The following is a 16481-nucleotide window of genomic DNA, read 5'->3' on the forward strand; positions in this document are numbered from 1 at the left end:
CATTATGTGCTTCTGTAGCCTACATCATTTACTACATCAGTAACTGAATTAGGCCACCCAGCGTGCAGAATACACTAAATCAGTCAGGAGCCCATCACATAAACTTTGCAGCATGGGATACATTTGAACTGTGAAGAAAAACAAAACATGGATTTCTTCAGAGTGTCTCTGACAATACACAACTTTTATTGGTTGGCAAAAAGACGTTGGACCATTTTTTTAGTTTCTCAACATAAATCACCACATGAACTATAAAGCTTTCACATGTTGTTATTCTATAAGGCAGCTTGGTTATAATCACACAGTACTTTTAATTATATGTAATCTCTGAGGTCACCTGGGAGTAGACAGTGTCGCTTTAATTTTCTATCTCAGGGAGGGGTCTTCTCCTGCAACTTGAGGAACACTGGGCATAAATCGAGCTTTGATTTAATCAAATGCAAGTTGTGAAAAAAATAAATAATAATAATTTTCCATTTTCACTATTTCAGTAGCTATATGGGCCCCTCCACAACTGCTGCCCCCTCCTTCGCCTCCCTTTGTTCTCTCCAGCTCTAATAGGTTTTCCCCTGCCACACACAATTCACATTTTTTTTCCTCCTTTTCCCCAGCCCCTCACCCCCTTTCAGTGCATTGCCCAGTGTCGACTGGAGCATTTGAGCAATTTGAAATTAAAGCAAACAATGGGCAAGCACTCCCAGGGCCCTCTCGCTCACTATATTACACGGAGAACGCTCGTGTGCTCTTGCGCATTATTGGCAAGTCATTACGTTTCTCTGGAAACCGAGAGCGGGAGCTCGCTCAGAGGAATCGGTGATGCAAGCAGCAGCTGAGTGCTTGGAATAGCATGTGTGTTCTGGAGCATCCTTGGCAACAGCATGAGGAGCTGTCAAAACAAAACTGTATATTGACAAGGCGATATGTGCAGCTTGATATAGGCGTCCCAGAGCCCATATCCTTCCAAGGATAAAAATGTATTCCCGAAGGGAACCCTGATTCCTTCCTTTAGTTTATCCATTCTACAGTAAAAAAGCTACACATTTAGGGTCTTCTATGTGTAACTGTAGTCAAATGCAGGAGGTGTCGCATAATTCAGTTACTTGAAAACAGTTACAACCCAGAGTGACAATAGTGCAGGAGTGTGAGTATTCATATTATCCATTATTCAAAGCAAAGAGATAAATACAGGAAAAAGCAGTCCTTCGGTATTCATTTAAGTTGTAAAAAAAAAGTGAATAGGCATAGCAAAATGTAATAAAACGCTTATGATCCAGACAACAACGATCCATGTGTGGATGTGTACAAACACACACATACATGTCATCATCAGCACATCCAAAAATAAATAAATAAATAAACACAATCTTCTCATACAATAGTAGAAAAGAGAAATGATGATGCAGGCAATGGTTTACTAGAGGACTGCCTAAAACAGATCTTGTCTGTGTGTATGTGTTTGTGTGCATGTGTGTGTGTAGTCTGCTAAAACCCTCTGAATCAAAAAGGGTTTCTGTAGGTGTAAACATCCAGCATTTATCCAGGGCTGCATCCACTTGACAGATGTACAGTGTGTGTGGACAGCCCGGTCATAATTACAGAATACCTTAAATGATATAAAAGCCCTGAGTGCTATACTTTGAGGTCACCAATAGTCATTTAGAGCAGACACTGCAATTTTCTATCTCAGCGAAAGCTCCTCTCTGACAGTCTAAGGGACTTTTATTCAGGCTTGCAAGAAAATAAAGGTTTTTGTTACTGATTACTCTGTCAGTTTGCTCATTGATTAATAAATCAGTTTTGATGACCTGAAGGCTCACAATGCTCACCAATGTAAAGACGAGTGAAAATACTCGTAACTTTTTTTCTGGACTCAAGAGCAAGAGAGAGGAAAAAGGATGATATATTTTATGGGAATGTGATGATATAAAGCAGAGAAAAACAGTAAACTGGCTCATTTAAGAATCTTAACCCAGATGATTGTTTTTGTTTTGCTTTTAGATGACATAACTGAGTATTATAGTGTGTAATATAGTGTACAATAATACGATCTACTTCAGTGAGTTATTTAATGGGTTATCATAGATTTATCTGAAATCGCTAATTTATTTAGTGTTTTCTAAATGTGTTTATTATGTAAATAAAGATTTCTCACCAAACTACAATTAAAGAGCAGCTTTCCACAGGACAGATTTAAGTCATCTTAGAGTTCAAACAAAATTAACTTATTTTACACACTGGGAGCGCTGGGGTTTTGTTTTATTTTTTTTAAATTTGCCCCCCTCATAAAGTGAACTGCTTTGGACCGTCTCGCTTTTCTCTCTGCTCCAAACTTTGAAACCATGTGGAACCAAAATGGTAAGTTTGCTGCCGGCGATTCTCTTTTCACTTCCTGTCGGTAGGTACGCACACACGCGCGCCTTGCGTCATTACGCACTTCCCCTCCTCTATGAAGTTCCCCCTCTTCTCACCGTCGCGCCGTGACGGGGATGTTTTGGTGAAAGAAAATACAGCGTCAAAAGGGGACGTAAACACGTTTAAAACATGACATTAAGGCCCAGCGGGACCTAAAGTGGCGTCGTAGGGGAGCGAGAAGGCGTCTTCGGCGAAGCTTTGGGTCCGCCTTTATGTATTCCTCCGCATGTCCGCTTTCTTCGTAGATGGTGTCCGGCGAGCGTTGTCTGGCGGCGGACGACGAGTTCTTGACGAGTAACATGAAGGAAATGATTGGAGGGTGCTGTGTGTGTTCAGACGAGCGAGGCTGGGCGGAAAACCCGCTGGTGTACTGCGACGGACACGGCTGCAACGTCGCCGTGCATCAAGGTAAGCCACGGAGCTTGTGCTAGGAGCTAGCAGTTAGCTCGCAGGCTAGTTATCGTTGTCTTGTTGCAAGGTTATGGAGCCTCCTCCTCCTCCTGCTCTCACCAAGGCCAGGCTCAACGCATGTCGCTGGCCCCTCCGATGATTTGGCTTGGCAGCTAACAGGGCCTGTGTACCCTTCTGCTGATGATGGCTGACAGCAGCTTTATGCACACATTTCTAGCTGCGAGGCGTGCTGTTTTCCCCCTCTACTAAGACCTGTCACGTGCTCAGAGAAGGAGGGTTACTCTCCTCTTGACAAACGGTATAAACTTAAGAGGTGAGCTCGAAACCAGCAGTTTAAACCATGCATGCAGTCAACGGAGTAAACAAATACAATAAATCTGGCTCTAAATAAAGAGAGGAAGCAGTTTAGTGTGGAAAACATTTTTTGTTTTGTGTTTTAGGGGGTCCAGTTCAAGAAGCAAAACAGTGATTTCTGCACGCTAACTCTCACTCACTCACGTGATGACGTCCACTGTTTACATAGCTGGTCATGTGTCCATTTGGCAAACAGTGGGATGCTATTTGAAATGTCAGCAGCTCTGAAGTCAGTGCAGGGCAGTGTATTTGGACTTGTAGCACTGTTTTGTTTGTAACAATTTGTGGCAGTGTTTAGACTGCTTAGTAGGCCTGTCTGGCAGCAGCGTGATTGTAAGTAAACATAGGAAACGGCTAAAGTGTTACATACTTCACTGCACTCATCAGGTCAGATGTTAACACTTTCTTTGTATTTATCTCCCTCTGTTCAAATTCGAGCTACATTTTGTAAGGTTGAAGAAATCTGCGAATAAACCTTGTTGAATATTTGAATTTCTTCCATAAGATGTCAGGTATCAGTACTCTGTACGAGTGAAAATATGGTTTCCCTAAGCACAATACTTTTAATTTTTCAAGGAAAACTGACATTTGAAGCTTTGAAAGCTACTTATTCTCCAGAAATGAACTAATTAAGATTAGTTGGTGCTCTGATTCAGACAGCACTCGTGTCATGATCTGCCCTTGAACCGCAGCTGAAACGGCTTCTTTTTAAGTTAGGCTAGTATCAGATTAAGTTAACTAGGAACATTCAGTAGTCTATAATGGAGATGCAATGATTGGAAATTTCTTGACCAATCCTAATTTTCCAGAACTATTGAAAATAGTTTACAGTTATAACTCACAGCATACACAAATGAAAATAAACTTTTCTTTAAAGAAAAATATTATGTTCATGCTGATGAGATTATTACATTTGAGAATATTCCCCAAACTACAGCAAGTTACAGGATCTTCTCTCACTTAACTGAAAATAGAGTACTCTGTTACTGAAAGAGGTACAAATAATTAACTACTGAACCACTTTCACTTGATGCTGTCTAGCTTACCAAATAAAAAGCAGGCGAAACAGATTTGTATAGCAAAACAAATGTCAGGTACTTGCATCATTTTACAGTATGTTTATAAATTCCCCAGATAACAGAAAATCTTTTTTTTTTGTCTTTTTTGTTTTACTTGTCTAAATGATTTTCTTCATAACTACTTTGATTCGTTGCTCATACCGAGGCTTAGCTTTAGCCACTTTCCCTTTGCTCTCTCTTTACGTATCTCACTAGGTTATGAATGTATTTGCGGTTTATTTAACTGTGTCTTCATTCACTTCCATGATAACAAGGTATCCTGCTTGCGACAAATTGACTGTGCTGCATCGTGCACAGACCGCTCTTATTCGGTCCAGCCACCCGTCTTTGTCAAAACCACTAGAAATGTTTTGATTGATTGTTATAACTGAGCATTTTTGGAAGTGACGAACACTAACTGCTGTTAGAGTAGCAAACAAAACTGCACGTAATTAATTGGCTCTTTCTTATAATATTTCAAACTGAATTGCGTAGTATGTGCAGAAGATCTTGATATTTCATCTTTGTTTGGTCACTCGTGTCTTCATTTGAACTCTGTAACCCTTGGATGTTTTGTTCTCCAAAATCTGGATTATAGCTGTTTATTCCAGCGGATTATGGGCTCTGGTCAGATCCGAGATAATCTCGAAATGTGTAGAGGTAGGCTATTTAGGGTAGTCTGGCCGCATTTAGGGTAGCACTGCCTTGTGCTTGTACCTTTACAACAAGTCTGATTCTCTTAAATCGAACTTGAAAACAGAAAATGTGTTAATTTAAATTGAAAACAAGTCTATTTAAATAATGTAAATCAGGTTTTTTTCCCTTGTTGTGTGGAAGTATAAAGTGTAAATTATAAATCTGTGACCTTGTTAATGCATCATCCATGTAGAAAGTTTAATGAAAAACATCTAATATAGTTAGTCTAGCTTTAAATGTAGCCAGTTATGATTTTGACATTTCCTCAAAATTTTTGTAGTTGTGTTGGAAGCCAAATAAATGCTGTGGCTTGTTTCAGTGAAACATCTTTGTGTATGAGTTAATAACTGATGCCAATATAGATTCCTAATGACAATGGTTTGCTAGTGATTTCACCATTGTCCCAAATATTTTGTAGGACAAGGAAATGATGTCAGTGCAGTGGCATAAAAATAGCATCTGTGAAAGCAGCGTGCTCAGCAGTCTGTTAGATCAAAAAGCTGTTCTCCTCCATCCAAACCAGCTTAGTTGCACATGTCAGTTTCTGGCACATGTGAGGAGTGGAGATGATGTGATGTTTATGAAGATGTGAAACATCAGGTTATGAAAATGTTTTTTTAAGACTGACTGTGTTGTGGTTACTGTGACTGACACTGTTTGTTTCTTTACCCCAGCCTGCTATGGCATTGTGCAGGTGCCCACTGGTCCTTGGTTTTGCAGAAAGTGTGAATCTCAGGAGCGAGCAGCCCGCGTGGTGAGTCACAAAGCCCTCTACCCTTTCATCACTGATGATTTAATGCCTACAATCACAGGACTTATCCTGAGCCGTCCTATTGTTAATAAGCGAGCCAAGAAAATGGCACCAGGTTGGGTGGTGCGTCATTTTTGTGTCCGTTTATAGATCCTGGATAAAAGCGGTTGTAAAAACAAGTCCCACAGCATGTTTCTTCTGCAATATTCCTTAATGTCAGGAAAGACAAACTTGAGGGAGCTTGTAATTGCTTCTCTATTACGTAGTCTGCAGCTTGTACAACAAGACTTGCAACTCTTTAGCACTGCAAAACAACAAATAGCTCAAGTTCATTTGCGAGAGTGTTGTGAGATCATGTTAAGAGATCGTAAGTCAGTGTTCTGAGGGTAGAATCGTGATTCAAGTAATGATCCTTGTCACAAATTTGGTTAAACGATATAATCATGTTCATTAGGGATGGGTACCGGTTCTGACATAAACGGTAGTAACCAGACCGAAAAGCAGCGCACATTTCGGTGCTTTATTTCGGTGCTTTTTTTCCCTGAGCTGTGATACACTTCTAGCCAATCATTTTACGTTTCCGAGGATAGTAGGCGGGGCCAGGTACGTCCGTTCTGTTAGAGCAGAGCTACAGATTAAAAATGTCCAAGGCGAAGCGGTCAAAAGTCTGGCTGTACTTCACAGCAAAATATGCAAACTCAGCAGCAACAAGTGCTTTAAGCTGATACTGTGATACTGTCAAAGGAGGTAACACCAAGAATCCGATTAAACAGCTGGCGACGCATAGCGTTTTTTTTAAAAGCCGAGAAATGCGCCGTATTTGATAGCTTGCTGCGAGACCTCACACCGTGCACGTCGGGTGTGGTGCCAGTTATCGGACCCGGAGCAACATCCCCCAAAAACCCGAAGAATAGAGTCCTGGCCCCTAGCCCTGCCAGTGTAGCAGAAATGATGACGGGTGATGATGCAGCAGCAGCAGCCGTTCTTCTCTGCATGAGTAGCTTCATGTTGTTCGTGTGTAATTTACGTTGAGTAGGCTAACCACGTTATTACATTAATGCATGTAAGGTGAACTAGCAAACATCATCATAGCTACATGCGGCTGTCTTCTTGTTTGATGGCAGATGCTCCCTTCACCCTGGCCAAAAAGGCTAAAATGACCAAAGAAAAAGTGGGAAACGGTTAAACATGAGAGGTTTTTGGACAAAGTTTGTGTTTTTTCCATTGTTTAAGCACTGCTTCCAGCCAAGAGTGATGCCATATATGCCACATAGCTGCAGAAAAGGCTAACATTGTTATCTTTTTACAAAAAAACCCAGCTGAACATGAGAGGTTTTTGGACAAAGTTTGTGTTCTCCATTCTTTAAGCACCGGTTCGAGCACCGTTTAAGCACCGGCACCGTTTCAAAAGTACCGATTTGGCACCGGTATCGGATAAAACCTAAACGATACCCATCCCTAATGTTCATAAGAGTCCTCTCCAGTTATGCCACATTTCCGCTAGCACCTTCTCTGTAGAGCAGAGTCTGTTTCAGTCGTACCACCTTAATGTGCGTGTTATAGAAAGATGGGCCTAAAGTCCCAGGATGCCATTTGTGCTTGACACAACACAACGATGGAATACATGGAGGCGACGGCATACCTGCTGCTCAGTCTGTCACAAATGATGTCTGCAGCTCGTTGTTGGATCACAGTGCTAGTTTGTGTGTGGACATTTCCCTTGCTGTTGGGATGCGGTAATGGCGGATTTGAGTGTTGTGAAGAAGTCTCTTCATGACTCATTGAGTGACGCCATTGACTGAGCAATCGGTGGCAGTGATGCTGTTCACATTTTTTGGATCAACTCACTTCAAAAAATATACCTGGTAGCCAACGGAGAACCTTAAAAACCAGCTCGAGTAGGTGTTAGTGGGAAAAAAGGCAGAAAAAAAGAAGCTACTGATAACTCGTAAAAGTCTGCAAGAGTGGAAGTCTCCACCACTTCGGCTTTTCTCTGAGGATGTTTTATTGAGGATGTAAATTCCAATCCCAAGTTTGGCTCTGATGTGCATCGGTTGGAATCGTGTTATAACCAGTCACTCTTTTGCTTAGTTTATGTGGAGTAAGAAAGCTTGGACTTTGCTGTTTTGATACAATCTGTGAAATTCCTCCAAAAAGTAGATTTATGCCAAATTGAAATCATCCACGCAAATAAACTGTGGTCTGTTTGCCCAGCTAGTATGGTTAATATTGGCTGGTAAGAACTGTGGTGTAGACAAAAAACATCATTTTAAGTTTAAAAAATGGTTTCAGAATATGTCCCGAGTAGGGCTGGGCCATATTATACCGTTCACGGTAATACCGGTATAATGTTAGGCAACGATAGGAAAATGAAATATCGCGATAGAATGGGAGTAAAACGCGCATGCGCAGTGCCTTTGTTTTCATACGCACATGGCCGATTGTTGAGTGAAACAGATGAACCAGAATTGGTTTGTAAAAATGGTGCAACTTCCGTGATGTGGAACTGGTTTGGCGTTTGTCCGTCAGATACACAACAAAGCACATTTTTTTGCAGAACATGCAAGCGGCCGTTGTCATTGTCATATTTGTCGGACTAAGATGCTCTTAAATCTGGGAGTAATCTGGGTCCTAAACTCCGTATTCTTCAGGTCAAACAACACTGCAGCATCACTTAGAGTTAAAAACTGTCTAAATTCTTTCATCTTTAATAAAATGATCAGCATTGCTGCTTTACCAGGTGTAACTATAAAGTTTAACTTCCAGGCATCCATGAAAACAAAAGTTATTACATTTAACGGAGTTAGAAGTTAGCAGGAAGCTAGCGGAAGTTAGCTCGCTAGTTTCGCTAGTTACCTAAGCATGATATTGCATGTTCTGACTGAGAGATTTCTGAAAAAAATCAAACGTACAGCTCTGCTATCACTTCCAACATAAATGAAGACAGGAAACTAAACAGCAGTGACGTTTGTAGGGTTACTGAAGTTGGGCTAGCTGGTATATAATGATGTGCTACGTGATCGCTAGCGACACAGCTATGTTAGCATAACATAAACAGTGAAGCTGGAGGACCAACACTAACACTTTTCCACTTATAAAAGTTAACGTGAAGGTTCTTCATGGTTAGAGACAAATGCAATCGCATGGCAGGATGCTGTAAACGGACCAAACTTCAGTCAGGAGAACAACTGAGATAATCCATCCACAATACGAGGTTAGTCATTAATATACTGCAACAACATGGGAATAGAGCAGCTGCCAGAGAATTCAACATTAATGAATCAATGGTACAGAAGTGGAGGAAGCAAGAAGAATGAGTTTAATAAAGTTTGATTTATCTGACTGCTTTGTTTCACTTAATGTGCCTTATAATCCCATGCACCTTATGGTCCGAAAAATCCGTACTACACACTTCAGTTTAATGTTGCAAAGCACCTCTTTTTAACTTCAGTGGATATTATACATGGTTATGCTCAGGATATGTCAGCCCATTTCTACTCGAAATGCCTTTTGGTTAAACTTTCAGCAAGGAATTTGCATTTGCACTGTTACATTTTTATAAAGCTTTAATGTACATAAAAACCAGCTTCTTGTTTAAGTGAAAATAAATGGAAGTTTGTCTTTTTGCGCTAGTAATGTTGTGGAGTTGTATTTTGTCTCGCATCAATTATATCGTCGGTTATATCGTTATCGCAAATTTTCAAATATATATCGTGATAAATATTTTTGGCCATATCGCCCTGCTCTAGTCCCGAGTACATTTCCAAGTGGCCTCTCGGTGCAGTTTTGTTTATGGTCAGAAATCAAATGGAGCAAACATAATTTGTAATTGCAGACATGTGGTTTAAGCTTATTTCAACAGTCACACTCCTAATAAATCAATCTGCTGCTTGGAAGCTGTCCTAAAACCAACTGCAGCATCTAACTGCATAAGCAGTGTAAATGTAAACAATACGGTAACCATGGTAACGCATGCTCCCGCCAGCATGTGGACGCAGAGAGTTTACGCCGATCAGTTGAAGCTGAGGTCTGTAGTATTTGTGTCGTGTCTGTGCCGTGTGGGTTAATTCCATTAAAAGCACAGAGTGATCCTAGAATATTTCCAAGTAGGGTGGCTCTTTCTTTATTGTTTATTTGTTTGTTTTTTGGTTCTGTTTTGCCCGTTTGTTATTGTTCATGACCTGTGATGGATTTGCTGCCTGCAACAATAATGTAGTAATAATGCTAATGTGCATTTATTTCTTTGAAGTCAAAGACTTTAAACATAGATGTTAAAATTGTTAGACATCACACTAATGTGCTGTTAGTCACCAGGATTTGGTGAAAATAGAGACACCATAGTACTGCACCTCTGTATTTAATGTCAGTGTGTGAAAATGTGTTGATTTTATACTTTAAACTGTTTAAATATGTTTAAAAAAAATCTTAAATGGAATTCTTAAAGAGATTTGTAGCAATGCGGGACATTTTGTGAACAAAGCAGTGCAGGAATTACTTCAAATTTGTGCACATTAGCAGAAAGGTTTGACTCATCGATCTGCTTGTAAGTAATTAAAATTCACATCAAGCTCAGTTGTATTTTTGAAACCCAAGTCACAATTCGAAGCTAGAAGGAAAGATACGTTTGCTCTATATTTAACACTTCTTCCTGAATATTCAACATATCATTTGATTTTGAAGGTCAACTGCAGTTGATTGCATTATATGGTGATACACAGCAAGAGGATTTGGGGCATTACTTTCTTTAATATTCAACTAAATTATTAGTATTGTATGTGCAGCACTGAAGGGACTATGACACATTTTTGTGATTCCTGTACGCTCACACAGAGCGACCCTGCTCTTCATGCCAATGTTGTAGAAAAACCATTCAGCACTGGTTACACTTGGCTATTGTTGATGCTGACAGTCGCTCGGGCTTTGCTATTAGATGTTATGACTTGATATTGTGTTTATCTATTCATCCTGTTCTCTTTTTAAGGCCACTTATGTAGAGTAATTGTAGCAGGTTAAATCATTCATCTCTGTATGGAAATAAAGTCAGCTGGGATTGGGGGATGTCCCTATGATATACAGTCATATGAAAGAGTTTCCACAGGATTGTGTGCAGTTGTTTGAAAAACTAAGCCCACTTCAGTAGCTTTTAGAACCATCTTTAGCAATGATAACTTCAAATAATGGTTTTCTGTCTCTTTATCAGTCTCTCACATCGCTGAGGAATTTTGGCCCACTTTTTGTTGCCTCACTTCTTTATTTCTTATACACAGCATTCAAACCTCCAGGCCTCCAGTTGAAATCTGGAATTTGACTGGATCATTACAGCACCTTGATTCTTTGCTTTTTCAGCCATTCTGTTGTAGACCTACAACATTATTTATATCTACTTGTTTTTATTTTATGGGAAGCAGATCTGTGTGTAGGATCATTGTCCCGTTGCATGACCCAATTTCAGCCAAGCTTAAGTTGTCAGACAGATGGCCTCAAATTTGACTCTAGAGTACTTTAGTATACAGAGGAGTTCATGGTCCACCCAATGAATGCAAGGTGCCCAGCGCCTATGGCTGCAAAACAAGCCCAAATCATCACCCCTCTACCACTGTGCTTGGCAGTTGTTGGTCTTGTCTGTCCAAAGGACATTGTTCCAGAGGTCTTGTGGTTTGTTCAGAGCTAACTTGCAAGCTAAGGATGTTGCCATGTTCTTCTGGCCTTCTCCTGACAAACCTTTCCAACAAGCTTTATTTATTCAGTCATTCTGTAATTGTTCTGTCGTGACTTTAATATTTAATGTGATAACAGAGGCCTGAACAGTCTGAGATGTAGCTTTCAGGTTTTTTGCATTTTTCTAAGCATTGCACAGCCTGAGCTTAAGGTGAATTTGCCTGGATATATACCTCTGGTAAGAAGCTGCCCAAACGTCTTTTTTCCCCCCTACAGATGCACTCACACTTGTTGATGATCAATTAATCAAGGCCATTTGATTAACAGCACATGGCTGACTTCCTCCTCCTCCTCCTGAAAGCAGTAAGGGAGTCTCTGTTTCCCTCCTGTGTGCGAGCTGTGAGAGCTGCACATAAGTAGCCACTCAGTTCTGTCTGTGCCACTCACAATTAGAGATGAGTGTTATAGTGGTTGGATAGCACTACATGAACATTAAATTATACCAAATTCCTAGCCCCATCCCTGGTGGCAGCAGCCACCAGGTTTAAGACCTTTACTGGCGGAAACCCTGGATGATGGTCAAGAGTGATCACTAATAGCTTGCTAGTCGAGACAATATTCAGGTCGTTCAGCCTATTACTGCATTCAATCAATATTATTTTTAAATCATTGTCGGGTGTCAGCATTTCCACATATAACTGACATGTGACACCAGGATTCATGAGTACACAGGCGAACACACGGGTCAGATTAGCATCTCTGATATGTTTGAAATGCTCGTCTGTGTGAGAAGCAGCTACGGCTCTATATGGTTGGAGTGATGGCAGCTTATTATACAAACATAGGTTAGTGATTTAATATTTAAAGATGACAATTTTTGTCAAATACACACGAGAAAATGCTAACATAATACATATTAATATGTAGTGCCTTACTACCCATCTCTTCTATAATGCGTTTTTGGTATACAGTGTGAGGGTCATCACACTGCAACAGTTAGATTATACAGAACTGACCTGACAGCAGCTTACTCTGACTTATTAAACAGAGGATTGTAATGAATTTTATATTACTGAATGACATGTTTTATTACTGAGCAGCACCCATCATTGTACCGCTCCCTAGTGAGACTTGAAAGCTTGCTTGAATTAAGCAAACTTTCATTTAAGATGAAATGGCCATGTGTACCATTCCATATTAAATCTCTGTACAGATTGGTGGAAGCTGTAGTATACGGGGGCATATTAACTAGGAAGAATAAATTACAGGTCCTCACAGACTTGGCTGCTACTCCTACTTTATGTGGTGTAACTGCCTCCACCAGCAGGTTTCTCTTTGGCATGTTCCTACTGTCCTATGCGTCATGCCTGTCAATCTGCATACTGTTCCAGTTACTATCACATTTAACTAAATAATTTTTTAAAGCTTGAACCTCCTTAAGCCTTGAAACTGTTTCAGTGTGGCTTGTTAGACGGATAATATTTGCTGTGTGTGGTGAACCGGGTGTACCAAAAAGAATCATCTGATTTCAAAAGGCTGCGGTTTTTGAAGTAATGGAGATGGAAGCTTGTGGTAAATTTTAAAATACTGAGCTGAATATAAAGTTTTACATGCAAAATGTTTGCAAGTGCTGAATGTGTTCCCCTCTGGATGCATGGCATATGTCCATACGATAGTCAGACTCCCATACTTTTGTGAGCATGTCTGGAGTCACTGCAGCCGCTGTTGTTGTGCTGCCTATCGGGAAACACGTGAAACTCAGGGATCTGCTCTTTCTAACAGTACCTGTTTCAGTTGTTACCGTTGAACGTCTGTGGAATCAAAGCATTTTGAAATTGGATTTTACTTTTTCATAAACCCTGTATTAAGGGATTTACACACCCGATGTGTAAAATCTGTGCAAATATTTTTTTGGACTCCCCTATTTTTATTGCAGCCGTTCACACCGACCGCGTAATTTCGCTGGACAAATTTGCAGCATTTATTTATTTATTTATTTTTTTAGCCAAGCCTGATTATTCTGATTCCAGTAGACAGATCTGAGCAATCAGACTGCTGCATTTGGCAGCATGTGCACTCGCAGCTCAAAACACGCACTGGTGCTCCATATACAAATAGTAAAACAATACCGTTTTACCTCAGACTCAGAGCTAGATGCTGCTCCGGGTCAGTCGGCTCTCTGGAATTATTTCTCTGCTTCCTCAGATGTGGTCCCAACTTCTCCAACAAGAGCTCGAACTGCCCCACTGACACCCTAAAATATGTACAGCAACAGCTTCGACTCCTGGATCAAACCATAAAATTCTCCGTGCTGCTGCCTCCTCATGAGAACTGGATAAACCCAGAATCTCAGTTTCTTCCTTGTCTTGTCTGTCTTCATTTTTTTTCGTGTGTGTGTGTGTGTGTGTGTGTTGTTTTTTTGTTTTGTTTTGTTTTTTTTAAAGTACAAATTTTCTGCAAAAATGCAACCCATTCGGTATTTGTAAGAGCTCAGTGTGTAACTTTATAGTGCAAAAGTAGTTCCTGGTTATGTTCCTGCTGAACGCAGCCTTGGCAAACGTTGCATTTCTAATAACTGCAACAGGGTGGTTGGGCTCACCTGCTCTCCACAAACACCTGAATCATCACACATAAGGTTGTCCTCTCAAATTAATATGATGTCTTTAAACCTTTAAGGATCGGACTAGACTTTGTCAGTCCAAGATTAACTTCATGTTGCTGTTGACACAGGTGCTGGAATGATCTGCCTACTTTCTCTATTCATGTGTGAAAAGCAAATATACTTTTGCTGATATTTATCATGATGGCAAACTGCTTTTCTTTTAACTCGTGGAACTAATGGAGGAATAGAAGAAATCTGACAATAACTTGCTGTACTCTGCTGTCATGTTAAAAATGCTTAGTTTGCTAGGATCACCCTCAATGGGTTACCTAAGTGCATTTGTAACAGTCTCTGTGTGTACAAAAACTTTACCTTGAAGTTGATGGGTCATTTACTAAATGACCATGATTTTTGTGTCTCCAACTTTGCTAGAAAAGTCGGTGTGTGGTTCAGACTCCTAAACTCCATGTCTGATTTATAAACTTAGTAAAAAAATTGCATGTACAGTGGGGCAAAAAAGTATTTAGTCAGCCACCGATTGTGCAAGTTCCCCCACTTAAAATGATGACAGAGGTCAGTAATTTGCACCAGAGGTACACTTCAACTGTGAGAGACAGAATGTGAAAAAAAAATCCATGAATCCACATGGTAGGATTTGTAAAGAATTTATTCGTAAATCAGGGTGGAAAATAAGTATTTGGTCACCTCAAACAAGGAAAATCTCTGGCTCTCACAGACCTGTAACGTCTTCTGTAAGAAGCTTTTCTGTCCCCCACTCGTTACCTGTATGAATGGCACCTGTTTGAACTCATCATCTGTATAAAAGACACCTGTCCACAGCCTCAAACAGTCAGACTCCAAACTCCGCCATGGCCAAGGCCAAAGAGCTTTCGAAGGACACCAGGAAAAGTATTGTAGACCTGCACCAGACTGGGAAGAGTGAATCTACAATAGGCAAGCAGCTTGGTGTGAAAAAATCAACTGTGGGAGCAATCATCAGAAAATGGAAGACATACAAGACCACTGATTATCTCCCTCGATCTGGGGCTCCACGCAAGATCTCATCCCGTGGGGTCAAAATGATCATGAGAACGGTGAGCAAAGATCCCAGAACCACACGGGGGGACCTGGTGAATGACCTGCAGAGAGCTGGGACCAAAGTAACAAAGGTCACCATCAGTAACACACTACAACGGCAGGGAATCAAATCCCGCAGTGCCAGACGTGTTCCGCTGCTGAAGCCAGTGCATGTCCAGGCCCGTCTGAAGTTTGCCAGAGAGCACATGGATGATACAGCAGAGGATTGGGAGAATGTCATGTGGTCAGATGAAACCAAAGTAGAACTTTTTGGTATAAACTCAACTCGTCGTGTTTGGAGGAAGAAGAATACTGAGTTGCATCCCAAGAACACCATACCTACTGTGAAGCATGGGGGTGGAAACATCATGTTATGGGGCTGTTTTTCTGCCAAGGGGACAGGACGACTGATCCGTGTTAAGGACAGAATGAATGGGGCCATGTATCGTGAGATTTTGAGCCAAAACCTCCTTCCATCAGTGAGAACTTTGAAGATGAAACGAGGCTGGGTCTTCCCACATGACAATGATCCAAAACACACCGCCCGGGCAACAAAGGAGTGGCTCCGTAAGAAGCATTTGAAAGTCCTGGAGTGGCCTAGCCAGTCTCCAGACCTCAACCCCATAGAAAATCTGTGGCGGGACTTGAAAGTCCGTGTTGCTCAGCGACAGCCCCAAAACATCACTGCTCTCGAGAAGATCTGCATGGAGGAATGGGCCAAAATACCAGCTACTGTGTGTGCAAACCTGGTAAAGACCTATAGTAAACGTTTGACCTCTGTTATTGCCAACAAAGGTTATGTTACAAAGTAGAGCAGGGCGATATGGCCAAAAATATTTATCACGATATATATTTGAAAATTTGCGATAACGATATAACCGACGATATAATTGATGCGAGACAAAATACAACTCCACAACATTACTAGTGCAAAAAGACAACCTTCCATTTATTTTCACTTAAACAAGAAGCTGGTTTTTATGTACATTAAAGCTTTATAAAAATGTAACAGTGCAAATGCAAATTCCTTGCTGAAAGTTTAACCAAAAGGCATTTCCAGTAGAAATGGGCTGACATATCCTGAGCATAACCATGTATAATATCCACTGAAGTTAAAAAGAGGTGCTTTGCAACATTAAACTGCAGTGTGCAGTACACATTTTTCGGACCATAAGGTGCACAGGATTATAAGGCACATTAAGCGAAACAAAGCAGTCAGATAAATCAAACTTTATTAAACTCATTCTTCTTGCTTCCTCCACTTCTGTAACATTGATTCATTAATGTTGAATTCTCTGCAGCTGCTCTATTCCCATGTTGTTGCAGTATATTAATAACTAACCTCGTATTGTGGATGGATTATCTCAGTTGTTCTCCTGACTGAAGTTTGGTCCGTTTACAGCATCCTGCCATGCGATTGCATTTGTCTCTAACCATGAAGAACCTTCACATTAACTTTTAT

At 40.6% G+C, this 16481-nt stretch overlaps 1 protein-coding gene across 3 annotated transcripts in view; it reads left to right on the forward strand.

Annotated features, from left to right (window-relative positions):
• The first annotated feature begins 1382 nt into the window (after window positions 1–1382).
• Window positions 1383–16481, forward strand: part of mllt10 (MLLT10 histone lysine methyltransferase DOT1L cofactor) — a 53808-nt gene continuing 38709 nt past the window's right edge. For 2 of the 3 annotated variants that reach the window (XM_082546281.1, XM_082546282.1), the window contains exons 1-2: window positions 1385–2820; window positions 5606–5685. In XM_082546281.1, coding sequence (XP_082402407.1) covers window positions 2658–2820; window positions 5606–5685 — 243 coding nt within the window. In that variant the 5' untranslated portion in view covers window positions 1385–2657. Of the gene's footprint in view, window positions 2821–5605; window positions 5686–16481 lie in introns of all 3 variants that reach the window. The other variant, XM_082546280.1, reaches the window with a different exon arrangement.

The sequence above is a fragment of the Aulonocara stuartgranti genome (assembly GCF_965226115.1).
Source record: "Aulonocara stuartgranti genome assembly, chromosome: 9".
Lineage (NCBI taxonomy): Eukaryota > Metazoa > Chordata > Actinopteri > Cichliformes > Cichlidae > Aulonocara > Aulonocara stuartgranti.